Below are 15557 nucleotides of genomic sequence, written 5' to 3'. Positions count from 1 at the left end.
GGAAAAGCGGTGTATGATTTGACATTTATCACCAATGATAATTATCATTATATACCTTAATTTCTACCCATACCATTTTCCCTAACATTTTGCTGCAGTGTAAACAAATTTCAGCAATTTTTTTTGGAGGGGTACAGACAGGAATTAGGTTACAAACCATATTAATATAGGTAGCTCCAGAGAGCACTGAGAGAGCTATTGTTATCCACATTATCACTGACATGGATTAGGAAATGGACCCATTCAACCACTGATATTTAATAACAGAATTAAACTATGTAATTTGTTGCTGTTAGGACAATTGTTTTTGTATATAAATATTTTAGTTATCATTGTAATGAGGAAACCTTCACACAAACCTTCACACTTCCTCATCTCTCTGAGGAACAAACCTTACAAATAAACGGTAACTTAGCTTTGTGTTCAATGCTGGTCCTGGTAGCGGTCCGATTAGTGTAAACACGACTTAATGACAAACAGAGGAAAAGTAGACCCACAACTGGCATATATTAGTGGGGGATATTGTGTGTGACGCTAAGATGTCATGGACTTTTCATGTAATAATGTAATAATCCCTTCAAAATAAATATAAATAAAATAATAATAATTTGGTCACTCAATCCATGACTGTTTGTGGGACACTGCTGTGCACAATTGGCTGCTGCGTTTCACCCACAAAATATACAGCCAATTCACTTTAGAGTATATTCTGTGAAGCGTTTTGAGATGTCTCGAAGACATGATAAGGCGCTATATCAAATGTAAGATTTATTATTATTATTATGTCTTTTCTTTAAACTGCTCAGAATGGCAAGCGGACACATTTCTATATTTCTGGTGATCTCGGAAGTGTAGATTCATGATAAGTGAGATAAGAGATTCTGGGTACCTAAGGCATATAAATCATAATGGAAAGATTTAAATATCTGTTTATCTAGTATCTTCAAGTGTGCAACGGTCAGTTCCAAAGGCATATGGCAATAGGGCAGGTAAAGAGATTCTCACAGTCTACAACACATAAGCAGTCGAGCAAGAGAGACATAGAACAATCTAGGAATACTATGAAGCTTTCCCAGTCAGGCCAGCAGTGTCCATATACGAATGAGCAATTAAAAGGGAATTAGATATATTCCTCAGAAAGCAGAATATTAATGACAACAGAGAGAGGGAGCTGTAGAGTGGGATTAAACAAGGTGGCTCATGTGGAGAAAAGCATCAGGACAGACGTGAATGGCTTGTTTCTGTGCTGTCGCACACTATGATTCTATAAGCACAATTTTTACATGGTGAACAAATTACAAAGTGACCATAACATCTATGTTATTCCTCAGAAATATAAGATAGTTTTCTCTATTTTAGAATATGTGCAATACTATGAGCGAAAAGGTCATGTACAGAGCTTCCATCTAACTAGCAATCAGGAGGCAGACTATGGCATTGATAAAAATCATTATTGACCATCCAAGGTAGATTGAAGACACACAATTACATTTGTGCAGCGCCTTTCATGTCAGGAGGACGTCCCAAGATGCTGGACAGTCAGGGATTTGAACCCGAGCTGGGGGTCGGGATCGGGGAGGGCGGAGAGCAGGGAGGGAAAGAGGGTGGCCAAAGGCTTGGATGACAAGGAGGCCCGACCGCCGATGGTGGGGTGGGCCGGGTGGGGGACGTGGAGTAGGCCTCAGCCTGCTGAGCAAAGGGAATGGGGACAGTTTGATATGGGTTTAGCATGTTGCAGAGGTAGGGAGGGGCAAGGCCGTGGAGGGCCTTGAAGGCAAGGATATGCTGTGAGGGGTACAGTTCAAATTGGTGTATTCTCTCACACTGATATATAATTAATGTGAGTCTTTGAAAGGAAATAATTTGTATCTTTATAACACCTTAATGTGTCAGAATGGCTCAAACTTCATCGGCAATATTGTCTTGTGAACCAATTCTTTTAGTCAGCAAACATGGCAGTTGTTTTCTGCAGCAAGTTCCCAGAAACAACCATGAGGATTGTTGACCAAGACACCAGTAAAAACTCTTTAGCAACAAGAACAACAAGATTACATTTGTATAGCACCTTTCACATCGGGAGGACATCCCAAGGCGCTGGCGAGAATACAGAATTTCAGACCCGAGCTGGGGTTGGAGGGGGGTGGGGGAGGGGAAAGGGAAGGGAGAAGAAGGTGGGTGGCTGATGGCATGATCAAAAAGGAGGGTCTTGAGGTGGGACTTGAAGGAGGCTAAGGAGGGGGCAAGGCGGAGTGACTGGGGGATGGAATTCAAGAGATTGGGGGCAGAGTGGCTGAAGGCTCTCCCGCCATTGGTGGGGCGGGTGGGTCGGGGGACGTGAAGCAGGCCAGAGCCGGCTGAGCGGAGGGAATGGGCGGGTTGATAAGGGGTTAGGAGGTCGCAGAGGTAGGGTGGGGCGAGGCCATGGAGGGCTTTGCATGTGAGGACCAGGATCTTGAATTGGATCCTCTGAAGGATAGGGAGCCAATGGAGTCGGGCGAGAGTGGGGGAGATGGGGTCACAGAGTTTGGTGCGGGAGAGGACATGCGCTGCAGAGTTCTGGATTATCTGCAGCGTGTGGAGGGAGGAGTTGGAAAGGCCGACAAGCAGGGTGTTTGCATAGTTGAGCCAGGAGGTGATGAAGGCATGAACAAGAGTTTCAGAGGCTTGAGGGGTGAGGTAGTGGCGGAGTTGGGCGATGTTACGGAGGTCCGGGAAGGCAGAGCGGGTCATGGCTTGAATGTGGGGAAGAAAAGACAGTTGAGGGTCGAACAAGACACTTAGGTTCCTGACTGACTTGGTGAGTTGTAGTGTGGAACCTGGAGGTTGATGCTGCCAGAGCCTGAGGTGCTGAGGCGCTGGCGCGAACAACAGTATCATGGGATCTTTAACATGCATTTGAACAGATGGACAGGGCCTTGGTTTCAAGTCTCATCTGAAATGTGCTGCTTCCATCAGCACCATGTGTCACTCCCAAAGTCATGAACTCAAAATTGCGAGCCTGGCATGCAACAAAGGCCAATATACTGCATTTAAACTACTGTATATCTGTTTACCCAGAAAATGTAGTCCCTTTATCTACAGTATGGTCAGTGAAATAAAACATGCATCCATAGCATTACTTTACTGTATGACATTCCGTATACGATGTAGAGGATATTATAAACCCTCAGTATAATTTCAGATAATAATAATAATAACAATAATAATAATCCCTGCATTTGTTATAGTACCTTTCATGTTGGGAGGATGTTGCAAGCACTTCACAGGATTTACTGTATAGTGCAGTGAATGTGTATTTTGTAAGGTCAATCTAGAGGCAGATATTTTTCTCACAATCTCTCTGTACACTCACCCCCTTTAAGATTGAGCTACCAAGTCTATATTACCTCCTATCATGACTGTGAAACTCTTTACTTAATATAGCCTTTCTTTCCCGTTCCAATCTATAGCCTTTAAACCCAAGGGGACAGCACTAGTTGGGACTAGAGGTCATATCAACTTTCTCTGTGAAAGTAAGGAGTTCCACAGTCATGTGGTCCTGGTAAAGAATAATTTAAAATGAGATATTCAGCAAGTCTTGTTGCTTTGGAGGGTCAAAGACGTGATATTCCTATGTCAGCCGAGGAGATTTTTTTCACAGAGAAAGTTGATGAGATTTGGAATGCCTTGCTAAGTAAGGTGGTAGAGGTAGACTCCAGTGCAAGTTTCAAGAACAACAACAACTGGGATTTATATAGCGCCCTCCACGCCGGACGGCCTCTCTCTGGGAGACCGGCGAGGAGGGCGTTAGAGTGGTCCAGCCGAGAGGTGACAAAGAGGGAAATATACAGGTACATGAATGATAAAGACTTGAAGGGGTTTGGAGATAGGTGGGTCAGTGGGTTTGAATGAACAGTTTGCTCTGATTCAATGGACAAATGGCCTCCTTCTGTCCTGTGAATTTCTATAATTTTAAGTTTTCTGTCACTTATCTATTTCTTGATTTATCTAATTTTTTCTGCCTTTACAGTCATGGTCATGTTCTACAACAGGAATCATTATCACATTTTCCGGTAAGGTGGAAGGAGAGCTAAAGCAAGGAGCGACTTTTTTTCAGGCAAGAGTGAGAATCAAGAGTGAAAATCATTGCTCAAGTAAACCAGTACCAATCTTACCTATTTCCCAGTGACCAGCTCAAAAAGAAAAATTCCCAATGTAGGGAAACTGTTGTGAAGAGACAGGGTGTAAAATAAGATTGGGACAAAGAAAATTACTTACAAAATGTGGGCGTGGACCCCTCATTCGATTTCACATGCCTCTGGCCCATTATTTCTGGAATAAATAAAGGTGTCATTTAAATGTCTTTCAGGGCAAAACATAGTAAAGGAAAATGTATGATGTACAATTTTGGTCTCAAAAATGATTCAAAGATAAACAGTATTGATTGCAGAGCTTTGATATCAAGATAAGCTAGTCAGCTGCAGCTAATGGAAGATATTTTTAGAATGCCCTACTCTACTGAAGGACGTTATTATATTCTGCACTGAGGTACACAGGGATAACATTTCATATTCTTTATTCAAATTATTTATTCAGAACCAAATGCCTGGCTTTCTAAAAATAATTCTGTTGCCAACCTATGTTTTAAATATAATATTAGTAATGCTAATTTGTTATGGATCATCAATGCTTTGCAATGCACTGAATTTTATCGTGTTCAAAGAGATTAATAGCACTGTGCTGCCCCCCCTCACTGCAAGCAGCAATACCACTATGGACTTTTAGCTGCCACAAGCCAGTTATCCCTAACGCTCTTTGATTAGCAATAACATCGTCCTTCGGATGAGAGGTTAAATCAAACTCCCACCTGGGTGTTCAGGTGTATGTTAAAGATCCCATAGAACTATTTGAAAAGAGAAGGGAGTTTCCCCTGGTGTCCTAGCCAACAATTTCCCAAATAAAATTTGGCATTCACTCTATGGCTATTTGTGGAACATTGCCGTGCGCACAAAATACACAATCAATCCACTTTACAGTATATCCTGTGAAGCACTTTGAGATGTCTCAATGACATGATAAGGCATTATATTAAAAGCAAGGATTTACTGTGACATGGAGTGACTGTGTATTTGTAGGCAAATGCGGTAGCACAATTGCGCACAGCAATGTCTCTTCCAACAGCCATGGAGTGAGTGATTTTATTTGGGAGATTGTTGGTCAGGACACCGGGAGATAGAAACTTCTTTTTTCGAATAGTGCCATGTCAACCTGAACAGGCAGATTGGACCTTGGTTTAACATCTCATCTGAAGGACGGCACTTCCGACAATGCAACCCACAACCTTCTGACTCAAGAGGCGAGAATACGAACAGATGAACAGAAAAGTGGGGGAGGAGAACATCATACAAATGGTGAGAGAATGCTGGCAGCAGAGCTTGTGGATGATGGAACGAGGGAGGAATGCAAGGAGAGCATGAGAGAACTTGAGTCAGAGGCAACAAGGGCGTGAATGTGGGTATTGGTGATGCATTGTGTGATAGAGGGATGGAGGCAGTGTAATGTGGCAAAGACGAAAAATGGTAGTGGTTAGAGACTGAATGTGAGAAAGGAAGAATAACTGAGGATCAAACCGAACTCCAAGATTTTAGGCAAGTTTGAGAGAGAGGTCGAGCAGATTGAGGAGGTCAGAGCTGGAAGTGAGGGGATGTTGAGCTGCAACAAACTGAGACTCATCCATGCCTTAATGTCTGTGAGTACCCAGGGATGGCACACAAACATCCAACTCAAGAGCCAGTATTTTCAAGATCATTTGATTGAAAAAAACTTGCCTGCATTGCATATTTTAATTTTCAATTCAAATTAAATTCACAACCAGTTATGTCTCAGAATAGAATGTTTGTGGCCTTTAGACTTTTCCCACGCTCATTTTTTTTTGCAAGAAAATCATTTAGAGTAAATGCTGAGCAACGCACAGGAGGTTAGTGCTGGGGAATGGGATACATTCCCAGTTCAGATACTCAGTGCTATCTGGAGAGTAAAGCTGACTTGACTCTGCCCCCGAACACACTTCAGTTTTAAATCCTGAGGAGCAATCCTCACTACAGCATTGTGACATTTCCACTTCCCTCAGCAGCCAACCTTTCCTGAGTGAGATTTCCAACTTTGCGACAAATTGGGGCAGATGACTCAAAGGAATAAAATGTAAAGTAGGAGCTTTACATTTTAATACTCACCCTAGGTGAAAGAGCAGTGTATGAAGCTATTGAAGCTTACCAGACAGTACTCTTATGTTATGGCAAGTTATGTGCTGTTTAATCTCCAGCAGTACACCAACGCACTCTGAGTTTCAAGCCTTGGATTAGGTAAGCATGGTGTTCCCTTCATGGAACAAGAGAATCCCACAAACAATTTAAATGTGTGGGTGGCAATATATATGTGGAACTCTGCTGGTTTGGAAACTTTAAAGCATGGTGATGGATTTCTGCACGTATCAGGTACCTGGCTGTTCGCCTCGGGATATCCTCCTGATGTGAAAGGCGCTATACAAATGTAATTTTGTTGTTGTTGTTGATCAAAAAGAAATATCCCTCTGCTCCAATGAGTTCTACTCATAGAGCAGTATTGCCACAGGTTGGCAGGATTTGCAACAGGATTTATTGTTTAGAAAAATCCTTTAGCAATCATGCATTTAGACTCAATTGTGTATATTCTACTCCCTCGGGAAATGTTCCCTTTACAGTACATTTTTCTTCTAGCAATTGTATTTTGAGCCTTCACTGGATTAACGCTAATACAACCTTTGTGTATCTGATTTATGAACAGAAATCCAGGTAAAACATCCCCTGTACAATGTACTTTCACTTTAACAGTAACACCAGCACAACTTGTCTTTTACTAGCTGGCTGTGGAGGAAGCAAATTGACAGAAAACACCATGGTCATTACAACTGACCTCAGCTCAAACCACAATTCCAACTGGCTACAAATGCAAATGTCGATTTGTAATGCAAATAAAAAATAATTCCTAGGTGGACAGTGGAATGAGATGCATCAGCACTGGCAGTGTACTACATGGCATTTTATTGACATCACTGAAGGTATGAACTGACTTTACCAACACTGTAAATTAGGCTGTATGGTTAGAGCAGTTAGAGCATGTCACAAATTAATTCATTTCTGAAACTAATAAATAAGCGAGAGGTATTTGTTCTAATAAAGAACAAATACCCCACAGAGACAAGCGTTCAACAATAGAACTTAGAAGACTTATTGTGATTTATTACGTGCCTTTAAAAAAGTCTTTAGCTATTCAGGGCAGGCTCTTTGGTGAGGCATTGCTGTTTACTTCATTGTACACTGTGAGATTTAGACATAAGTTTCGAGTTGCAAGTGGCAATTTCAGAACCGATACCAGAACGTTTTTATTTACTTAGAGGGTAATTAATGAATGGAACAGGTTGCCAGGAAGGGTAGTTGTTCAGCTCAGGACACTGGATTCATTTAAAAAAAACATAATGCCGTGATGGGAGGATGAAAGGGTGGGTATTCTGAAGGGATGAGATTTGATGGGCTGAAGGGTCTCTTTCATCCAAACCAATCTTGTGATTTTGTGAATTGGGCAGCATATAGTTGCTTTACACTGTGTCAGAAATGTATCTCTTGAAATAAGTGTAGTGTGGTGAAAAAAATAGGTTATATTTATTCTGAATGATACTTACATTGACAAACATTGGGGCACAAAGCAATCTTTCATTGTTAATTGGTTTGGGGTTTGAATCCCTGCTCCCCTCCCTGATTTCCATACCAGTGTTAGTTTTGTCTTGGTGCTATCCTTGACTTGCGATATTTCAATGTTTCTTCACTTGATACCAGCCTATCTCTGATTGAGCACGGCAGGTATCCCAGTAAGAAAATGGTGGCTGGCAGTGACAACAACCAGCTGGCAGCCAAACCACTGTGTCTAAGTTGGGTGCTTGGTCAGACTAGAAATCGTTTAACAATCTAAGACAGTTTTAGGACATATTTGTGTCTAAGTTGGAGGGATGGTCAGACTGGAAATCATTTGACAATTTAAGACAGTTTTAGACCATATTTTTTATCAGAGGTGAATTAAAGGGTCATATCCCTCCCCACCCAATACACAGCTTAATTTTGGGAAATACTTTTAATTGTCACATATACATCAGAGATTTGTTATGGGACAAGAGATAGTATGAGTTATTATCTCTCCCTAGAAAAAATTGTTGCCATTGGGCAAATTAAATGTTTTATATGTTTATATAGAGTCAAAAATAATTTCCTCCTCAGCCTCTTTATTAAAATGCAAACAAAACAGTGTTATAAAACAAGATTATGTCAATAATATTAAATAAGCATATGGCCTCAATGAAAGTTGCTTTACAATGACTAATGAAAACATTGTGTATACACAAACATCAAGAAAAGCTCACGGAGCAGTATCAGATATCTGTTTATGACCATGAACCAAAGCAAACATATCTGGTGTAAGTCAGGTGAAATATATAGAGAATAGCACGTACACAAGAGCGATTACAGGGCAGTAATCTCAGAGAGTTCAGATAATGTCCTAAACTGTGAGACCGAGGTTTATAAACACCATCCAAACCTGTTAATGAGATCACATCCCTGAAATCACTCCTATCGTACCTCCATAATGTGGAGTTTGTGCAAGTGCTTTTCACTTCTTATTTTGGGGAAGGAGCTGGTAGCAGCTGACATGGCGGTTATGAATGCCTGAAGTCTTACTGACGTGCGATAACATCAAAGCTGAGAGATTAATGATTCGTTGAGTACTATTCATCATCAGTCACTTTATGTCAAACACTACTAGTAAGGGTGGGAGTGGGAGAAGCCAGAAGTAAGAATTTTCTTGTTAATTGGTTCACTCATTCAGGAAGCAGACATGGGAATTTCCAATATGTGGATGATATAAATGGAACTCTCACCGGCCTTCAATACATCCGCTCCCTCTGTAACAAGGCTTTGACCATCAATTACCTCATCGGTAAAAAAAATATCGACATCACTGAAACCTGGATCACCCTAGGCATCACCTTCCCCCTCACTGAAGCCACACCACCTGGTTATGCCTTCCACCATACCCCATGTCCCAACCGCCATGGCGGTGGTGTGGCCCTTATCTCTAGGACCTCACTTGCTCTACCGCCTTTCTCTTCTGGCTCATTCCCCTCATTTGAATACCTTACACTCTACCATCTCTCCAATCTTTCCTAGGGTTAACAGGGGCCGAGTGGGAAGAAATCCAGCCACAAGTGACGAGGCAGCTTCTCTAAATCCTACTAACAAGGACTGGTCCATCATCATCAATTCCTTGGAGTACTGCAGACTCTCCTGTCTCAGGATCTGGACCGAGATTGCTACAGAGGATTGGCTTGAATTCAATATTTTATTAACATCCATTTTGATTTTGACCTAACTTATAATACAGCCTATTTCACATTGGGAAGTGGTCTCAAAACACTTCACAGGATTTACTGTGAAGCGTTGTGACTGTAAAGTTTGTAGGTTTCCTTTATCACCCAACTCACTTTACAGAAATTACTCATGATGCTCTTTGAGATGTTCTGACGTGATAAGGTGCTATATTAACGTAAGTTCTTCCTTTAAGGATGCCAGGCCTCTGTGGTATCTGATTTTCCTCTTGTTGCTATTAATGTGTAAATGTTACTGGTATGATGAACTTATTCCACAGTTCTTATATTACTGACTCTTACCCTGTTTGCTCCAGGCTTTGTTTTTGCCTCAGTGTTACTTTTGTTGGAAAAAATCAATGAATGAAAGACAAAAAACAAACGACTGCTGAATAATCTAGAACAGCTCAGACTTGACATGAGGATATTGACTATTTTAAGGGTTAAATCATCAACTCGACATGCTATTTTCCCCTGAGAAAATATGCCACTTTTCTTTGAACAGATATGAGCTTTAGTTTATGGAGCCTGGTGCCAAAAACTCTCTGATACTGATCGTCTATTATTGGGACCTTTAGTCATAGAAGGAGCTTTAACTAGTTCTGTTTATCCTCAGAAATATTGCACTAGTTTTGTAGAGTAGTTAAAAAAATGTTCTGCATTATTTGATAGTGGGTTTGAATTTGAAGATTTGGTTGAAGGCTTGACTGCAGTTTTGCAAGAAAGTGATGTCTTTGGCCTTGTTTATGGGCTACTTTTCTATTTCAGATTGAGCTGGACAGTTTCCCCGGAGTAGGATGAGTAAGACCATTTTTCAGCGCTTTGGGACGTCCTCCCGACGTGAAAGACCCTCTATAAATGTAATTTTGTTGTTGTTGTTTCAGTACTAGTGATTCTCACTAAAATGAAATCCAACATAGCGCCCCCCCCTCCCACCCAAAGGTTTTTCAGATGGGTTCACCCACTATCACTATTCAGAAGCCAGTGGTATTTCAAAACACATTTCAATGCCATTTCTTAAATAAAGGATGGAATGTGTTTAGGCATATTGCAAATTTGATCCCAGTATTTTTAACAAATGATTGCAATTGAAAATAAAATTGATAAATAAACAGGAACCTATATTGTAGGTTGCTCCATGCAAACTTATTATTGCTGCTGTTATATAAATAAATGATAAGAGTAAAGTACTGCATGGCAGGCAATATATTCAATGTTCTATATTACACCCCTACTGAATTAGAAGTAAGAGTGGGAACTGATGTCACTTTGTATTTGCAAACAGAACTGGAAGATTAAAGGCCAAGGGCAGCTTCTAAGTAGTTTGAGGCATCCTCCTGATGTGAAACGCACTGTATAAAATAATAATCCTTACATTTGGTATTGCGCCTCTTTTATAGTGCTTAATAGGATATAAATTGTAAAGTGTAGTATTTATAGACCTGATAGATCTCGAGAGAGTACGTTGAACAAGGAGTTCCTTCCCTGCATTTTTCTTCTCTTCAGTCTCTTGGTAAACTTAGACAGAGACATTTTCTCTAAGTAACACTAGCGATTTTGTACCAAAAAATGTGCAGTTTTGAGGTCTGAATCAAACTCACTATGTTCATTCAGTGCAAATTAATTTCACTTTAACAGATAAAATTCAATAAATTCAACGGAAGCATTTTTTAGCAAAATAGATCTTTGGAACCAATTTTTACAAAATGTTTAAGAATGTTTAATAATTAGCTACTCGAAAGTTTCAGACAAAGACTCCTTGTTCTAGCACTCAAAATTAGTTACTGGTTGCTATGTTCAAATATGGAAATTTAAGATGGAACATGTAAGGAAAAGGAAAATGTAACTTAGACAAAATCCAATGTATATGCTCGATAAAGGGGCTTTTGTAGTGTTGTACATATAGGTTACCTGTGCTCTCTTCAGATTGATTGAAGCCACAGATCTGGCAGATGCATCTGACCCACTTGTTCATCTCCTCCTCAGTCTCTGCCACCAGGTAAAAGGTCCGGTCAATTGTTTTGATGTCAAATACAAAACTGTCCTGAAACTCCTTCTTTTTGAACGTTAGCCCTGCATCGACTTGCTCACAAAAATGGAGGTCTATAACACGGATTGGCTTTTTGGAATGGTCATTTTTATAGTACTCCAGAACGTCAGGATCGCCACTCATCCGCCCACTGCGAAGAATGAACCAGCGTTTCTTCCAGGCCTAAGGAAATAAATTCAAGAAATTAGTAAGTAGCTACTACAGCAATGTCTATCCACCTTTTCCTTCTTAGCTTCTTTCATATAAATAGTAGGTCATGCCAGATCTGTGTCGCCTCTTAACAGAATTATTTAGCAAGAAATCCTATTCCTGTAGCATAGTGGTTAGAACATTCGCCTTGCAAGCGAGAGACCTGGGTTTGATTCTCAGGCAGAGCAAAACGTTAAGTTTCCTTATTCCACATGCCTCTGTTTACCTAGCAGTAAGTAGGAACCTGGTTGTTAGTTGATTGGCAAATTGTTTTTCCAGGGGTAATAATTTGGTTACCCAATCGAAGCCTGCTTTTGGGACACTGCTGTGCACAATTGACTGCCACATTTCGTCCACAGAATATACAGTCAATTCATTTTACAGTATATTCTGTGAAGTGCTTTGAGAAATCTCGAAGGTGTGATAAGGCGCTATATCAAAAGCAAGGATTATTATTATTATTTCCATTAAACTCCACTCCAGATGTAAATACTGTAGCTTCACAATGGAGTTCCCGTGCTTCAGGTGTTATCCTCTGGTTACTCAGAGGCCGCTATTTGCATGACAGGAGTTCCTTATTTAGAAAACCAGTCAAAAATATCTCAAATTAGATCTAGTGTCACCTTGTTAAAGGATAACTAATTTTCTTACTGCTTTAATTCCAGTTATTTTTAAACCATTTTCTTTTTATTAGAGTACTTTCAAAAGCTGTCTAAAAACCTCTCTCTTCAACCATATCTTCAGCCTTCCAACCCCCTTCAGAGTGCCTTCTAACCCCCATTCAGTGACCCTGCTTGATCTCTGTCTCAATATCACTATGAGATGTTTTCCTTTGTGAGTGTTCCTCTATATAAGTGCAAGATGTCGTTGAGTGACCTTGAGTACAACAGAGCAATGTAAAAGCAGCATCTCTGGCATAAACATTGAAAAAACATAACCATTGCGCAATTCGGTATAACAGATTAAAGGATAATTCCAATTGACCTACCTTACATATCCAAATTAAAGATAACAACAACAACTTGCATTTAATTCATGATCTTTAAGTCCCATCTTTACCAAACACAAATAGATAGAAGGTTCTCTGTTTCCTTTCTTTCTTATGTATTTTAGCAATAGCATTATTGATCTAACTTTATTGAATCATGTATTGCAAAAACAAGTTTTTAATTTTCTGCAAATCATAGATGAAGCGAAATCCATCTGTTTCATTTTATTCTTTCAATTCCTCTCCGAGTTACGAATATAGGTGTTAAACATTTGCTTTATGAAGCAGTCCAGTAATTTAGATCAAACCTGGGTTTCTAAGCAGATGCTAGTACTTGTACGGTTCTTGTTTGCCTTAGGTGATCTTTATCTGTTAGTAGCCAGGGTGAAGGGGAGGGACTATGGCAGCCCACTTTTCTCTGCTTGAATCAGGTGAAGATCTGCTGCCCATTTGATCTTATCCTTGCAGGATACCCATCCTACCATCTTCCCATTTAGAGCATCAAGCTGCTTCTTAAACAAAACCGAAATAAATGTATACATGAGAAGCTAATAAAGGGAGTGAGACTCATGGAATATGAAGAGTATTTGGGTTGAATGGCTATACAGTCTATGTAATTCTATGTAAAGCCAGTATCCTGGATTCTATCACCTTTCCTGGTAATTCATTTCAGCTGTTAATCACTGTAAAAAGATATACTTCCTGGTTTCTCTCTTAAAAATCGCCTTCACAACCCTGAACCTGTGCATTATAATTAGTCATTAAGGAAGTACACTTAGATAAATTTGTAGACAAATAGTGCAAAATGAGATTAACACAGAGAGGCAGATGTGGAGCAGCATGTGATTCGGGTGTCCTAACCTTTCTACCTGCACTCACATTTAGCTGAACTGAAACATTCTCTCAACCTAACAGGTCACCAAGTATTCCACATAGCAGCCTTAAAACAGCAGCTTATTTGTGCTTACCTCTTTTGTCCCCTATTTATAGGTTTGAACAAATTGCCTCGAGGACACATTAACCTATACTGTATCTTGTTAGGTTAGTGCACTTGTTTTCCTGTTTTCCGCAGTCAATTAAACCTCTTATGTACATTTCATAGAACACAGTCCAATTCAGGTTCAACAGAATGTTTTAAAAAATTTCCAGGTGATAAACACAGTAAGAATTTGAAATTTGGAACCATAGAATAACACAGAACGAGGCCATTCACCTCATTGGGCCATTACTGTTGCTAGCTCCTCCATTGCAGCTGAACAATACAATGTGATTTAGTGCATTTATATAGCGCATTTCACATCAGAAGATCATCTCAAAACATACAAGACTGCTGGTTGGGCACCTGAGCTGGGGTTAAGAACCAAAGGAGTTGGGAAGGGGAATGATGAAAGTATGTTTTGAGATGAGCCTTAAATGAGGGGAGTGTGGGAGATGGGGGAGTCCAGGATGGAGTTTTCGAGAGTGCCTTGGACTATTATGGATTTGCTTGGCTCAGGAACCAGATTACTGAGCCTGCCATATTCATATTCAATTCCAAAACTGCATTCCAGGCATATTACTGTATCAGTCCCAAGGAGACCCCACTTATTTTTCCAGCTAAGAAGTAGTTGGTCATTAGACAATAAACATCAGAGAAATGAGTGGTCACTAGGTGGATAGTAAGTACCAAGAACTCCTGCAGAATTCAGCATGAAATGTGTGAGAGCATTGCCACCATCTGCTCTTGGTCCTCTACTATTTCTAATGCTCTCGTCCCTGGATCAACCCAACTTATCCACAATTTTGCAGCTCATATGCTCTCTTAGACTTCGTGCATAACACCCCATCCTTGCCAGGCTCCATTGGATCCCTATTCCACAAAGTATTAACTTTAAAATCTTTGAACTGACCATCCTACCACTCCCTTCTGAAGTTCCTACTACTTCCTTGCTCCACCTTACCTTTACGTTCTACTTCAGTCCCACTCTCCAACCCTCTCACTTTGGTCTGCTAACTCAGATCTAATGAACATTCTCCTGACACCGCCCCCCCCCTAGCCAAGCTTTCAGAAACACTGGCTCACTCTTTGGAACTTACTCACAAAATCATTCTGCCTCGCACATTCACATTTTGCTTTAAAAACCCTTCTAAATTATTATTGGTGTATTAAGTCACCTGCTTCCTACCTTCCCTAGTTCCCCATCTTGCTTGTGTTTCCACTCTGTCTTTGTGAAGTGCTTTGAGACATTTTCCTAGCTGAGGGGGGGTTATATAAGTGAAAGAGTTTTCTTTTTGTCATCATGCAGTAGCAAGCCATTTCAGTAAGACTTGTTCAGATCTACCCAAAAGAGCCACAAGCTGACAAACATTGCTGAGCACTGTCAAGTTTTATTGACTGCACAAAATTGGAAAACCGCAGCACAAAAGTAATGAGGTTACTGAGTAATGAGTATGAATAATGAGTAATGAGAGTAATGAACAAAAGGTTAAAGTCATCCTTCAGGCATTCTGTTTGAATCCATAAATAGTTTTACTCAAGGAAGGATGCAAATCAACAACAACTTGGATTCATATAGCGCCCTTCACACTTGGTAGGGTTTCAGTGCACTTAACATTGGCACAGCTTGGCATAAATCATTGCTTCTCACCACATAGTTTGCTTTTCAATGACTTGTTGGAATCTGTAATGCTTAAGTGTTTCAAAGTGCACGACATTCCAAGCAAAGTATTAATACCTTATCTTGCAGTGGCTGACATAACAAACAATGTCAACACAAAAATAAATAGGAAGTAACAGCTTCAAACAAGCCAATTCAGCCAAAGTGAGAAACTGTCCCAACAAGCCCATCTCCAGCGCAAGCAGGTTTTGCTATGAGCCACAGAATGGTTTCAGTCTCTTGAAACCACAGTACTGACCATTC

The 15557-nt window shown here is 40.3% G+C and overlaps 1 protein-coding gene across 1 annotated transcript in view; it reads right to left on the bottom strand.

The window, feature by feature from the left end:
- Positions 1 to 15557, bottom strand: part of gab2 (GRB2-associated binding protein 2) — an 82643-nt gene that overhangs the window by 55541 nt on the left and 11545 nt on the right. The window contains exons 2-3 of the mRNA XM_042334297.1: positions 11342 to 11642; positions 4258 to 4311 (exon numbers count right to left, since the gene is read on the bottom strand). Coding sequence (XP_042190231.1) covers positions 4258 to 4311; positions 11342 to 11603 — 316 coding nt within the window. The 5' untranslated portion in view covers positions 11604 to 11642. The remainder of the gene's footprint in view (positions 1 to 4257; positions 4312 to 11341; positions 11643 to 15557) is intronic.

The sequence above is a fragment of the Callorhinchus milii genome, unplaced genomic scaffold (assembly GCF_018977255.1).
Source record: "Callorhinchus milii isolate IMCB2004 unplaced genomic scaffold, IMCB_Cmil_1.0 Scaffold4, whole genome shotgun sequence".
NCBI lineage: Eukaryota > Metazoa > Chordata > Chondrichthyes > Chimaeriformes > Callorhinchidae > Callorhinchus > Callorhinchus milii.
Note: the sequence above shows the minus strand (reverse complement) of the source record. Positions and strands in the feature narration are given on the sequence as shown.